This window comes from Cyprinodon variegatus, unplaced genomic scaffold (assembly GCF_000732505.1).
Source record: "Cyprinodon variegatus isolate N-32 unplaced genomic scaffold, C_variegatus-1.0 Scaffold41, whole genome shotgun sequence".
Lineage (NCBI taxonomy): Eukaryota > Metazoa > Chordata > Actinopteri > Cyprinodontiformes > Cyprinodontidae > Cyprinodon > Cyprinodon variegatus.
The window spans coordinates 187,570-201,586 of NW_015150494.1; the positions used below are offsets into that span (position 1 = coordinate 187,570).

Consider the following 14,017-nt stretch of genomic DNA (forward strand, 5'->3'; position numbering starts at 1 on the left):
ATCCCAAACACAGGAGCAGATCTACAGCAGAACGGCTGATTCAGGTTCTGCATCTGAGCAGCGTTCAGAGACGCCATGGTTGGACATTAAAACAGAACAGAGTAGGCTGCAAAGAGTAGCTTCCACTTCCTCCAGAGGAACCAGGCTTAGAACCACCCTCACCTTAAACTCCTCCACAGACGCCATGTTGGCGCCGAGCATGCGCTCCTTCAGCATGGAGATGGGGTCGCTCTTACTGCGGACCTCCTGGATCTCCTCCCGGGTCCGGTAGCTGCAGAATGTCACATGACCACAAGAATCAGGTAAAGATGCTGAGGAGAACGCCACCTCAGTCAGGATTTCCTCATCTTCTGACGGAGATACACAGACCTCACACCAGGGTCACTCATGCTGTGTCCATGGTAACGATACGTCTGGAGCTCCATTATGATTGGTCCCTGCAAAACACAGGAGGTCATTCTGTCACAACCTGAAAGACTGACAGGGTTGGATTCAGGTCCTTTTTAGATCAAAGCAGTAGAACACAGGTCTGCACCCTATGGTTCCAGGGCCACATGTCGCTCTTTAAACAGCTCGTCATCACTTGGGCTAAAACGATGAAGAGTCGGCTAATTGTTTTAAACAATAGACAAACTGGCCAATAAAATGTTTAAGCATTTCTTTTTGCACTCCATTTCCTAAAACAAATTAAAGCAAAAATTATTCCCCACTTAAAGATTAAACATAAATGCAAGTAAACAAGATTTTCCAGATATATTAGCAGCCAGTCATAGATGCGTTTATTTTGTAAGCAGTGTAATGTAAGCAGCTTTAATTGAGCTTTATTAGCCAAGAGGGAATCTATTTTCCCCAATTCTCAAAAAAAAATAAAAATTGACTCCAACTATAGGAATTATAATAGAAATATACACATTTTATCTTCTTAAAAAGGGGGGAAAATGTGTTTAACATAATTTTCCAAAATATAAAACCAACCAATAATAAATACTTTGATATACATTTAATCTCATCTTGAGATTAAACATTTTAATCCCAGGTTTATTTTTTCCCTAATTTTAAAACCTAAAAGTTGAAATGGTGCAGTGGTTGTTTAAAAGAAAAAAGGATAAAACTCCAGTGGCAGATATTCATTACCAGTAAATATAAGGAAATTCTCCTGCAATGTTTTGCAGCTATAAAGCAGTTTTATTAGCTGGACTAAAGTTAAAAATGTCTCTTTTGGTTGTAAAGGTTGCAGATCCCTGGGTTAGAAGAACAGATGGTAAAGAAATGGGACATCACAGGTCAGAGGGGGAAGTTTTCACCTTTCCAGCTCTGCAGTGATCTGCTGCAAACTTTGTTGCCTCTCTGACACACAGCACGTCCATCCCGTCCACCTGCAGAGAAAACATACCCGTTACTGCATCAGCAGACCAAGAAGCTCTCATTTCTGTTCCACTGAGACTGTGTGCAGTATCATACATGAGCATCAGACAGCTGTATGCATGCTCACACCTGCAACTGCCAGGACGCGCCTCATCAGCAGCGTCCTGTTATAGTCTAGGTCCAGGGAGGGCTGGCGGCTGGGGCGTACAGCCGACGCAGCAGCCGCCGCCCGGGACCACCCAGCTACCATCTGATTGGTGGGTTTGTGTCTCACCCTGAGGCCTGGGATGAAGTCTCCTCTCTTGTAGTAGTCTGTGCTGGCTGAGGCCCTCTCCACCGAGGTCCCCATGCCGTACTTGTTGTTCTCACAGATGAAAACGCACGGCAGCTTCCACAGAGCGGCCATGTTGAACGTCTCAAAGAGCTGACCCTGATGGGAGACGGCAGATTATGTCTGATTCAGTTATCCTCCCGCCTTTGTTTATTTTGACTTTAAAAATGGTGCATGTTCATGTTTTGACAAATGAGTAACTCATTCTGGTTTTGCATCCAGAGTTTTCCTGAAATATGAAAGCATCTTGCTGATGTATTATTTTTCATTTCTGTGTTTTACTCTTTGCTTTGTGAAATTTAGTTAGTAAACAAAGCCGTTTTTGTATATTTCCAACAACAACTACTGTGCAGAGGGTAAACTAGGAACGTACTGGGACTAAACCTCCCAACAGCGGTTATAAATAATGAAGAAAAGTTAAAGATCAAGAGTTGATTCGAATTTGATTCCAGGAGGGCTAAGATTCAAACATGCTGGGAATTCAGTAGTAATGCCTTTAATTTGCAAACATTACAGTGAAAAGCTTTAAGCCTACGACTTTTAAACCCCAATTCAAGGTCTTAGACCAGGGGTCGGCAACCTGAGGCTCTGGAGCCGCAAAATTTTTGAAAAAGCTCCCTGGAGCTTTTCCAAAAATTTATGAAAATCGATTTTTTTTGTTTTAGTATGGTGTGCAGGTTGCAAACAAACAATGTTTTCCAATGCTTTAAACATTTGTATTATAAATTTAAACAATAATTTGGATCATAGCCATAGAGATCAGTGATCATAACTTGGAACCAGCGTGGCGCGGTGCCAAGCAAACAAAGCTGCAGGCGTGTCTGGGAATATGAATCCCAAAGGGAAAAAAAAGGAAGATTGCTGATGAGAAAAGAGGATTTTTGCTTTGTAATGAGAGGGTGTCAAATAAAAAAAAAGAAAAGAAAAATTTGGAAAGGCATTTCCATGGAAGGCAAAATCTGCAGCCCACCACCAAGCTGGGAGTGAGAGTACCGGTAAAAGTGCGATTGCAGGATAAATTAGAGGAGCGCAAAGATAGATTTAAGAAGTGGATTGCATTTCCAAACTTTACTACTGCTGCTAGTTTGGTTGCAAGAATGGAAAACCGTCCATAGATCAAACAGGCAGGGCTTTGATGCAGGGATCTGAACTTTCTTCTATTTTTTCCCCAAATCCTAAAAACATTAATCAGACCAAGGAACGATGGTGACGGAGGATGTGGGATTTCAGGGTTAGAGAGCTCTGCTCTGATGTTAGTTCCTGCTTGGTTCCTCATGACTCAATAAACTCCTCCCAACAGAAACACGTCCACTATAGGGATTCTTTTATTGTGTTTCTATAATTTCATCATTGCAAGAAAACTTAAACCGCGCAGTAAAGGTGGTGAAGCGGCTCTCGGTGAAGCGGTGCGCGATGGGAGCGTTCACTGTTCCTCCGTCACCTCAGGCTACTATGTGACATTTGCTTCAGGATAAACATTTAATCGTAAATGCTTATTATATATTAAACCCATATAGTCCTTTTCTATAGTGAGATAATACACTTAGAGCCCGTGTTGCTATACGAGGCTTTTACATTTTTGTGGCTCCAGACAGATTTTTTTTTTATTTTTATGGCTCTTTGAGCAGTTTGGGTTGCCGACCCCTGGCTTAGATTGTGTGAAATCTACTTAGAGTTGTTAACCATGTAACAGACTGCTTCCAATGAAAGCACCCTCTGAGTTGTATTTTCCTTGATCCCTGCAGGCCTGCGTTGCGCTCGTCATCGATCGGTCTGATAATGATGAAATGAATCATCTTTGCTCCAGATGTAAATGTGCCCGCCCCCCTGAACACCAGGATTCACTACAACTTAGAGTTGCTGTAGATCTTGCTAACATGAGGTACTGCTGGATGGTCAGGCTCCATTAATTAGCTGCCTGGATTTATCTGACCCCAACAGCAAGATTGCTCTGTCTACATGGAAATGCAGCCAGCATGAGCAAAGCCTTTAATGTATCATCAGCTCTCCTAGCCGCCATCTTTACAAACTGACAGGCTGTCATGGTAGTGGGTTGTCAGGGCACATTGTTTGGATGGGTTTGCCACAGATGCACTTTGACCTTTGACTTTGTGCACCAATTGTTTTCAGGTATCTCACGGTTTAAATCATGGATTCAGAGAAACCATAGAAGTTAACGTTAATGTGACCTTTATTCCAGTGAAGCTGAAGCCCTCACCTGATTGGCTGCTCCATCTCCATACAGCGTGACACAGATCTGATTGTTGCCTTGGTACTGACAGGCCAGAGCGATACCGGCTCCCAGCGGCACCTGGACAGTTCACACCTCCATTGTTTATACAAGTAACGTAAACCAGAGTGCAGTTTGCTGTTAATGATAAAAATAAAACACCAGAAACTGATTTTCTGAAAGACTTTTGGTGGCTACCTGCGCGCCCACGATGCCGTTCCCCCCATAGAAGTGAGGGGCGTACATGTGCATGGAGCCGCCCTTCCCTTTGGCCACGCCCCCTTTGCGACCTGAGGAGAGCAGAGATGTGACTTTGCATCGGCCATGTTGACCATCAGCAGCGGCGAGGCTCACCTGTGAGCTCAGCCAGGATCTCTTTGACGGAGACGCCGCGGGTGTAGGTGTAACCATGAGCTCGGTAAGCTGTGATCAGATGATCCGAGGGGTTGATGGCCGCCTCGATGCCGGCAGCACACGCCTCCTGTGTTTGGACAAAATACAATAAAAATGGCTTCCCACATGACGTGATTTTTTTTTACTCTGGCATTGTAAAGTAAAATAAATTAGATATTTAAGATAGTTCAAAATGTCAAAAGAAAATGCACAAATAAATAAATTAGATCTACATGTTTTTGTAATATCCAACATTATTCTGTCAGACGACACGTTTCAGTCCAGGATGCTTCGGGAACCGTGCCATGATCCATTATTCACTAGATCAGTTTACATTAACTATTAAATTGTAATTAACATAGAATTTGTAAAATAGAAACATTGCTATTTTGAAAAAAATTTAAAAAGATCTGCTTTGATGAGGTGCTTATTCAGTCGCATCATAATTATATTTAGCAAAACTGTAATGGAAACGTTATCAGCAGCTGGAGCTCAAGGCCTTTTAAAAAGGCCCAGAAGCAGTTAGTGGATGATAGTGCTGCATATTTGGATTATTTTAACATTTAGTTCACCACGATGAGCACTACAGCCATGGCTGAAATATAGATACATCTGAGGCGTTTACATCCACTGCTGCCATTTTGTTTTAATGGGTGAAAATGCGTATTCAGGTGCAATTTCAACTGGATTTCTTATTAAATTGGAAATACCACAAAAATCAGTAGGACATCCAGAGCTTTGCTCACATTTCTACTGGAACAGCAGCTAGCAGCTGTGTCTTTAAACCAAGGCCAAAGCATCACCCATCCACCACCGTGCTGCTGACCCAGTCTGTCCAGAAAAGGCGTCCCTGAAGTCTCTGGCTTCATGATAAAGCCCCTCAAATCGTAGCGTAGCGTTTAACCTTCTCTACATACATTCTCTGCTCTTTTGAGTTAAAGTCAGAGTATACCAGTAGATGTCGGATACATTTTCCCCATTTCTGACTGATATTACAGTATAAATAGTTTCTAAAATGCTTTTCAACCTCTCAGAAGGTTATTGTTAATGTTTCCTCCTGAGTGAAGCAGGAGAGGTTTTCCTGGCCGTACCTGTCCATCGTAGAGGTGACAGAAGCCTCGGATGATCTTCTGCTTGTAGAGCTGATCGGCTTTCAGCTCCATGCGTCTCACCATCTGCATGGTGTGGTAATACTGCAGGCCTTGCTCCCTCGTCAGCTCCGCCTTCTCTGGAGGCCCCGCCTCCAGACTGTGCAGGTCACATTTCTACAGGAGAGAAACGGGCAGAGTTAGACCTTTCCTACTTTTAAATAGGTTTAATTTTCCCTTTATTGGTTCAAACATACAATCAACACCTCCATGTTTAGTTTGCATCAGGAGAGGCTGATGAGGACATTTGGTTTCTGCTTACCTTGATGTCAAACGTCGCCTGTGGAGTGAAGTCGGATAAGGAGCGGGAGACGACGACCCTGGCGCCCTGAAAACAGAGCGGTCCTGATTAACTGGAGCGCCGCTTCCATCAGAGGACAGAATCACAGAGCTGCTGTGAGCAGAATCAGGGCTGCCTTCCTGGGACAGACGGGGTGTGGGGGTGGGAGGGGGGCAGGGTTGGGTCCGTCTGTTTATTCTGTAGCTACAAAAAATATGTAAGGTTAACAACAAGGCGGGAAAACCGCATTAATGAAAAGCTTTCAGTTTAGTTTACCCAGAAAATATGCCTTAAATATGCCCCCCTCCCCACTCAAATCAACACTTTATCGACTTTGTAATGAACACTAACATGAATATATACAGAAATCCTGCTGATAACTAATGACTGGGATGTCCTCTGTAATATAAAATACAATTAAATCTATTTCTTTAAACACAGACGTACCGTCTGGCTGTGGTTACATTTAATAGGAGAATAGACCTGCTTAGTTTGCCATTTCTTCTTTAAACCCGAAATCAAATCATTTTTTATCCTGGAGATCTTGTATCTGTCATTTCTAGGATCAATGGAAAACTAATTAAAGGAAAGATAAGTAGAAATTTCTTAAAGTAGGTACATTTACCCTTAATTTGGCAGCTAAATAAGACCATGGAGAGCAAATAAAAGTTTTTCTTTTTACTTATTTAAGAAGGCAGGTTTCGCCTGTGCTCAGCTAAATACACAAACAAATACTGAGCTCCAGCATTTATAAACATGTCCCCAGATGCAGCTCTCCCTCATCCTTTAGACACGACAGATACATCAGAATATATACAGGCTGCCTGGTTATAAACACGTCCAGGTGATTAAACACCACAGGCATTTAGCAACTCCATTAGATCATGTTTTATCCACCTAATTCACCTCACTGTCAAACTCCTGTTTATAAAAAAAATAAAATAAAAACAGGATTATTTTATCGTTTCAAATCAGAAAAGGCTAAACTTTTTAAAAAGAAAAAAAGTAAACCAACTTTTAGAATCCAAACTTGTCATTAGGACATCCGTTTGCAGGAATGAGACAAACCATCTCCTCCATGTAGCTTTACTTATATTTCATGATAAAGTTCTCCTTTAATGTAAAGTTAATTTACTTTTTGTTGCTCATTCAGCAATAATCAGTTTCAAAACTTTAGACAGATGAAACTCACTTAGGTTTTCTAAGGTTATTCTATAAACATTATTCCTCAGGTCATGGTTGAACAGAATTGCAGCCCCACTTAAAGAACATAAACATTCTAAAGAATGAATGCTTTCAGAAAGCTTGACAGAGACCAGCTTGGTTATTTCCCATAGTTTTAATAATTAATAAATGGTTTTCAGCAGCCAAGTCATGCAGAAGCTCTGGTTAGGTTCCCCAGCCCAGTTAGTGAGCAGCCAGAAACCACAGGAGGATCTTACTGGTCCGTCTGGCCGGCCCGTCTGGGTGCTAACTAAGTGTGCAGCGCTGGCTGGTGGTGGTTTAGGTGGGAGCCGCCGGGCCGTGGGGGCTGCTGGCGCCGCCGCCTGTGGGGACGTTAGATTGACGTACTCTGACAGGTCAACCAGCAGCTGGGGAGCACAGGAGCCAACCAATGAGAGCTGAGCCAAGCCAGCGGAGCGCTAACTGAGGCTACGGGTGAGGAGAGACACCACGACTGGAGGCTAAAACCATGAGGAACGGCGTCTACGTGCTGCTCATCGCTCACAAACAGCACAACTTTACATGGAGGCCATCTTTTTATCCTCCAAAGATTTCCCAACCTCACGCTCAATCTGATTACTTCAGATCTAAAACAAATAAACTAAACAGAAATCAACTCTGAACTCCAAATATTATAAAACCTTAACAGCAACAATATCGGTTTCTATTAAGAAGACACATCAGTGGTGATATCTGCCAATTTTCTCTTTTCCTTCTAGCCCCATGAACTTTGACCTTTTGAGCTGCTAAGGGATGTAGGTGTTTGATGTTTAGGCCACAGATATTGGAAGCAACAGCTTTTAGAACTACCAATCAATCCTAAACTCCATATATTGCATTTACGTTGCTTTAAAAGTGATATTGAGTATTAAAGATGAAATAAAACTAAATTTATTGTGAGGTTGGCATTTAATCACAGAGCTATCTGAGCTTTTTCTTTTTGAGCCATTAATGGGTCGCTTCTGAATGAATCTAAACTGTACTGGATTCATTTCATTTCAATATTTTCAGTTAAAGTAAAAACTTTTCACTTTTACAATTGAAAGAAAAGTCAACCGTAACTAGGACTATTTACTTGGTAATTTTTACCCTCCCATTAAAATAAACTACAGATTCAAAACAAGTTTGTTGATCAATAAATGAGGTATTTGGCACTAAAAGATTAGAAGCAGTTTTAGTCATTTAAGTGGGAGCTGAAGCATTTGGTTTGCAGCCAGACTAAGTTAAAACACTCTTAACTAAATGTTGTGCTGATGTGAACTGCTGACACCAAACCTGAAATACAGACAGGGGGGGAGATCTAGGGTTTATCAGGATGCAAAAGGATAAAACACTTCAGGTAAACCTGGTCGCTGCAGAGGAGAGGGAGGAAGGACCAAACACCAGCTGCTGCTTACCTCCGACACCGTTTGGGCTCCCTACAGTGGAGGAGCGGGGGGAGGGGGGGTGGAGGAAAGGAGGGAGAGAAGCAACAAATAAATAATGGGGGACGTTTAATTTATGAAGAATGGAGGCAGCAGAGCAGGAAGCAGGAGAGAAAAAGCTGGCAGAAAAAAAAAACATGGATCCTATAAATCCGACTGAGTTTGTTTGGTTCTTAAGGCTTCGATTAGGGAGCTGCAACACTTACAGTTCAGACAGCCAGTTCAAAAACCCTTTAGAGGCAAAAAAAAAAAAAAAAATGTAAGGAACCAGCCTTTTATTACTAGCATTCAGATTTAAACAAAAACTTGTATAACTTTTGCAAAAACAAAATGGATCCGGAGTTTATGATGCCAGGTGAAGTAAAACGATCACAGAATCTTCTGGTATCTTTCTGCTGTGGAAGCTGAATGCTAATATTCCCATTAAGGAAAACTGCCGAACCAGTATTTCTTTTTTGTTAAATCCATATTTACAAACTTTTGTTCTTTATCCATTTTAAGCAATATTACAAACAACCGTTATAGAAGTTCCAAAGACTTAGACAAATTTTTTTGTCGTACACAGAGTGTATTCAAAGGAAATTTCCTTTTGTACAGCTTTCATGACATTTCCATTTCTTAAATTGCAACAGAACAGCTGCAGGTGGCAGATCCCCAGCTAAGATGGAATCATAAACACATCTGGATTAAAAAGAATTGATGTTGGATGTATGGTCGGTGTCTGTAGGAACATGCAGTCACTGAACGCACCACAGTATCAAACTTTCAGTGTTGCGTCCAGGTTTCACTACTGATATAGAAATGCTGATAACCAGAAACAAGATTTAAAATGTTGCTTTATTTCAAAACAATAAGCCTGATTTTTTTTTTTTTTTTATAAAACATTAAAATCTAGAAGTGCTCTTCATTTGTAGTTTCCCAGTGTTTTGTCCAAGTTTTTGGTTGCGGTTTTATTTATTTTTTTAAACCTAGTTTTATAGTTTGGATCAATAAAGTTTCTTCATGCATAAAGAACCCAAATTTTTCTCAGAACTTGTTGAAAGCAGTCAGCAGGTTGGAACCAATAATTCCCAGAAGTGACAAATTCTACAAACATCTCACAAGGTTTTAATTTAAAGTATTTCCAATTAGATTTACAGGGTGCTGGTAGTTTCCTCCAGTGGTACTCCACCCCTCCCCCACGTGTTGCTGCACAATGCTGATCAGTCCCCTGAAAGGAGAGATCCCTTCATTTGCCCTCTATCTTCCTGAAAAGTTTGCCTTTTTTATGTTTCAGGTCTAAATAACAATGACTGATCAATAATAAAAGAGACAGAATGATGTTAACTGGAAATAAATCCAAGCTGGTTTCATTGATAAACAAAACTTTCTCTAACTCCTCAGAAAGTCCCGCTCCTTTGAGCAAAAGTTAATCCAATCAACTAAAGGTTTTGCAGCCTGGAGCCAACAATCTGAATTTCCCTTCATGTTTAAACTGAATTTATTAGGAAATAATATTTAATTAGCCAAGCTGTAAAGAATTAGATGTGACTTGGTTATCTTTGTCAGTATAAACCGGTGCTGATAGGTTCAGGTATCCCCTTATTAAACAGAAGATAATTCACATTACAGACAAAAATAAAAACCAAAACACCTCTAAATATACCCTAAAATTAAATAATTAACACACATGTTCAGAGAATGTTATCCAAACAGAAATAAGGTTACATAACTACAGGAAAACAGACAATTAGCTGCTGCTGCTAAAGGGTTAGCTAACTGCTAGCATGAACCGGTTCCGTCCAGAACCTCTGAGTTCGGATCGACCCACTCACCGCATTCTTCCCGGTGATCCTGCACAGAGCGTTAGAAATGATCGCCAACATGGTTTTCATGCTACTGAAGGGCACGGTGACTGCTGAGAGGATTAATGACGGCTGCTAGCCGCTGAGGTCCGTCCGCTGCTTGTGTCCCTACGGAAAATGCTGCTTTTAAATAAGAGTTCCATGTCACGCACAAAACAAAACAAAAAAAGAAAAGGAAAAAGGTTCTCAGTGTGTTGATTGATTGACTTTATTGATCTCACAGTGGAGAAATAAATTATAATTGAATTACATCAGCTAAAATAGTTTTTTTAAAGCAGGATTATTATACAGGGTATTTACATGGGTATTTATATAGATGGATATTTATATATGTAGTTATTGCACAGGGTATTAAATAATAAACTAGCCATTGTAGTGTGGCATCGTAGAGTGTGGTAGTATTAAAAATCTACTTCTCAAAATTAAATACAATGAATGACTAAAACAAGACTTTCTCAATCAGAGGTTTAAACTAGGTCAGAGATAATTAGCAGAGCCAATGTGTCATTATTCAAAGCATGGATAAATATGTTTATCAGTCTACTGAGAAATCAAATGATACAACATTATATATAAAACTTAAAAAAAAAATATTCCAACTTTTATCATTTTATAATTTCACTCTTATTTTCTTAAATGGTAAACATTTGTGTTTACAAAAATAAGCATAGAACAAGAAGCAGAACATATAATGAGGTATACCAAGGTGATGGGTATCTACTTTTAGACATGCAAGGGAGAAAAAAAATGAACCTAATGAAAATAATTTAATTGATTTAAAGCACTCATATCCATTTATATTTTTTTCTTTGTACATTTGTAAATCGCGATGGATATAATTGAAATTCTTAAACCACTGTTGGAAATAAAATGTAAGGATAATGAGAACTTCCATTTATGAATAAGAAATGTGCAGAAAAATATTAGATTTGTTGTCAGTATCTTATATTTAATCATGTTAGTAGGGTCAATCCTGTGCATTTTCTAATCAAAGGTTTCTCATGAAATATCCATATTTGCTTCTATTGTTGATCCAGGGCAGAGGTCCAACAATAGAAACAGCTGGAGGTATGCTCATCACATCTGGCTGGAAAAAGATTTCTATAGAATGACAAAAAACATTATATATAATATCTATTCTTTATAATATGTATAATATAATATATAATAAAAATGCATTATGTTTATTGGTGATTTTTTTATGATTGAATTAAGCGAAACTTGATTGATTGGACTATTACCAGAGACCATTGTCTGACATCTATTTGCTATATCTCCTTACTGCTCATCAACTGTTAAGCTAATGGACTGAACGTTATCAGACTCTACCTCAAGAACTCAGCTGAACTCTTTTTCGTTTACAATTTCTTTTCTCTAGTGTTTGATTAGTGTATTAAACCTAATGATACTATGAGGGATTATTAGTTTTAATAAATAAAGTGCCTTTCTGTTTAAAAAAAAAGAATGACAAAAACAAGCTGCAGCAACGATAATATCAGCTACGATTAACACAGATTGACTTTCAACAACACTATCTCTAAATAGTTCATATTTCATTCGTTACACTTTTACACTCTTTAGGAGGACAGCAAGGGTATATGTGAGGTCTAATTCATTCTTAGTACACATCTATTTTTTATTTTTAAGCTGATCAACCAGGAGGATTTTATTTTGAAAGCATTCAGGGTTAAAATAATGACTTAAACTCTTTAGAAAAGCTTCACACGAAAATCCCCATGATGAAGTCATCCCATAACCTGCCCAGCAGAGGGCGCTGTGGTGACTGTCACAGCTTACTGGACCCACACCATGCATCCACCCCTCTGTATGACCAAACACTAACTTCAGACACATCTGGGAGGATGTGTGAAAAACTTCAGATCCTTTTATTATAAATTGATACTTTGAATTTTAATTGAATTTTATTGATTTCACACTGGAGAAATTTATTTCTGCATTTGAGCAGTGGGCTGGCATCCTGCGGCACCCGGGAGCAATCAGGGGTTAAGGGCCTTGCTCAGAGAGTCAGAGTGGCAGTCTGTGGGAGTGGGTTTTGAACTCACAACCTCATGATTCCAAGCCCCATGCCCTAACCACTATCCCACCACTCCCCATTTAAAGAAGATTTATGGCCTCTTTGCTGCAAGCAGTTATGGCTCACCACAAATATAAAACTACAGTCGTAGTAGGACTGCTTGGTGGCTCACTGTTGCATTGCTAACACGAATAAACATCCATTTCCCGTCCATCGCCATGTTTAGGATGATGAAGAGGAAAATGTTGGCTTCTCTCCAAACCATCCAACTATAGGAGCTTTTCATCACTTAGACACACGTGAAAAGTTCCTCCATTAGTCAAATGCTGTAATGCCAACTTCCACCAGGCTAAATTAAAAGAAAAGTTTTCTAAACCTCTTCCTTCCTCTGATTTTAAACTTTTATCAAGTATGTTTTTTGTAACATTAAGAATTTCTCCTCAGATTAAAGTAATTTAGATTAGACAGCAGTAGTGCTAGTAGTAGTACGTCAATATCACAATACTGTTACAGCCTTCCTGTATATTGATCAGGTAACACATAACACAGAAAATAAAGATAAACATAAAAGTAAATGCACTGCATAAATATCAAACGTAAAAACAAAATTCGTTTTTAATTGATATTTTAAAATGTTAAATATCTCCAATCTTAGACCAAAGGTTAGCAAACCTAACAGTGCAGTCCCTCTGCTAAGTTCTTGAATTTTTTTTCATTGTATTTTTAGGATTAAAGTCTCAATCAATACTTTTTCAGACTTCTTGCAGGAATTTCTATGTTTTTTTTTATTCAATGAGTTCTTTGAAGTTAAAGCTGCCTTTGACTGTTGAAGTTAAACTGCTGACTGGTTTTAGTTTAAGGTTGTGATCCAGCTGCTTTACTTTTTTAATATGTTCTTTTTTTAAACTTTCTTCTATATCATTTGTTGTGCTCCAATTGATTAATTTGTTTTGCAAATCTTTTTGATTTTATTTTTCTGCTATTTTGTTATCTAATCCATGTAAAACTCTTTTAATTCTCCTTGTACTAAATTGTGCTATATACATAAAATTGCTTTGCATTCTTTCTCACAATATGGCAAATCTCCTAATTTGTCCTTTAAAACTGAGAGGAAACAAAGACAGAAATAAGATAAATGATGTTATCAGCAGATATTTTCTGTCATGTCTAAAAACAATAAAGGATCCATCCAAACGACACAGTGCCTCAGAGATGCATCTCCTCTCTGTCACCCCACAGACCTCTGATCAGATCAGAAACCTGATTTTTTTTTGGCAGACTGACCTAGTTGGTATCTATTTATGCATTAAATGAAATAATTTAGAGAAAATTGCTTTTGTGACATGAGGCAGGTAACAAACCACCCCAGTATGGTTTAATGATGGATCTAAAGAGCAGCCAAAGTCCACAGAAAACTCTCCACAAACACTGATGGAGAGGAATGTAAGGAATAACAGAAACCCTCATTAAAAATGTAACTAAACTAAATGAGAACTGGATCAAAACTTATTCACTTTAAGAAGGGAGGGAACCTGACAGAATGTCGGGTTTGAAATAGCATTAAAGACACAGGAAGGACTGTTAATGAGGTAAATATAAAACGTATTTATTGCATTAAATGTCACCCCAACACTTGCAGAAACAAAAAGTAACAGTCTGTGCATATCTGTCAGTTTAACCGTACTTTACTGTTATGGTCATCACTCAGCTTTAGTTCTTTATATATGTAAATATATAATAGAG

The 14,017-nt window shown here is 39.2% G+C and overlaps 1 protein-coding gene across 3 annotated transcripts in view; it reads right to left on the reverse strand.

Moving 5' to 3' along the window:
• LOC107081772 (pyruvate dehydrogenase E1 component subunit alpha, mitochondrial-like) overlaps positions 1-10,342 on the reverse strand; it is a 13,920-nt gene extending 3,578 nt beyond the window's left edge. The window contains exons 1-12 of one of the 3 annotated variants that reach the window (XM_015370009.1): positions 10,210-10,342; positions 8,369-8,389; positions 7,190-7,339; positions 5,730-5,795; positions 5,411-5,584; positions 4,281-4,407; positions 4,125-4,216; positions 3,915-4,007; positions 1,640-1,795; positions 1,305-1,376; positions 370-437; positions 163-271 (exon numbers count right to left, since the gene is read on the reverse strand). In XM_015370009.1, the coding sequence (XP_015225495.1) occupies positions 163-271; positions 370-437; positions 1,305-1,376; positions 1,640-1,795; positions 3,915-4,007; positions 4,125-4,216; positions 4,281-4,407; positions 5,411-5,584; positions 5,730-5,795; positions 7,190-7,339; positions 8,369-8,389; positions 10,210-10,269 (1,188 nt within the window). In that variant the 5' untranslated portion in view covers positions 10,270-10,342. The remainder of the gene's footprint in view (positions 1-162; positions 272-369; positions 438-1,304; positions 1,377-1,639; positions 1,796-3,914; positions 4,008-4,124; positions 4,217-4,280; positions 4,408-5,410; positions 5,585-5,729; positions 5,796-7,189; positions 7,340-8,368; positions 8,390-10,209) is intronic. The other 2 variants (XM_015370010.1, XM_015370012.1) reach the window with 2 other exon arrangements.
• Positions 10,343-14,017: the final 3,675 nt, after the last annotated feature.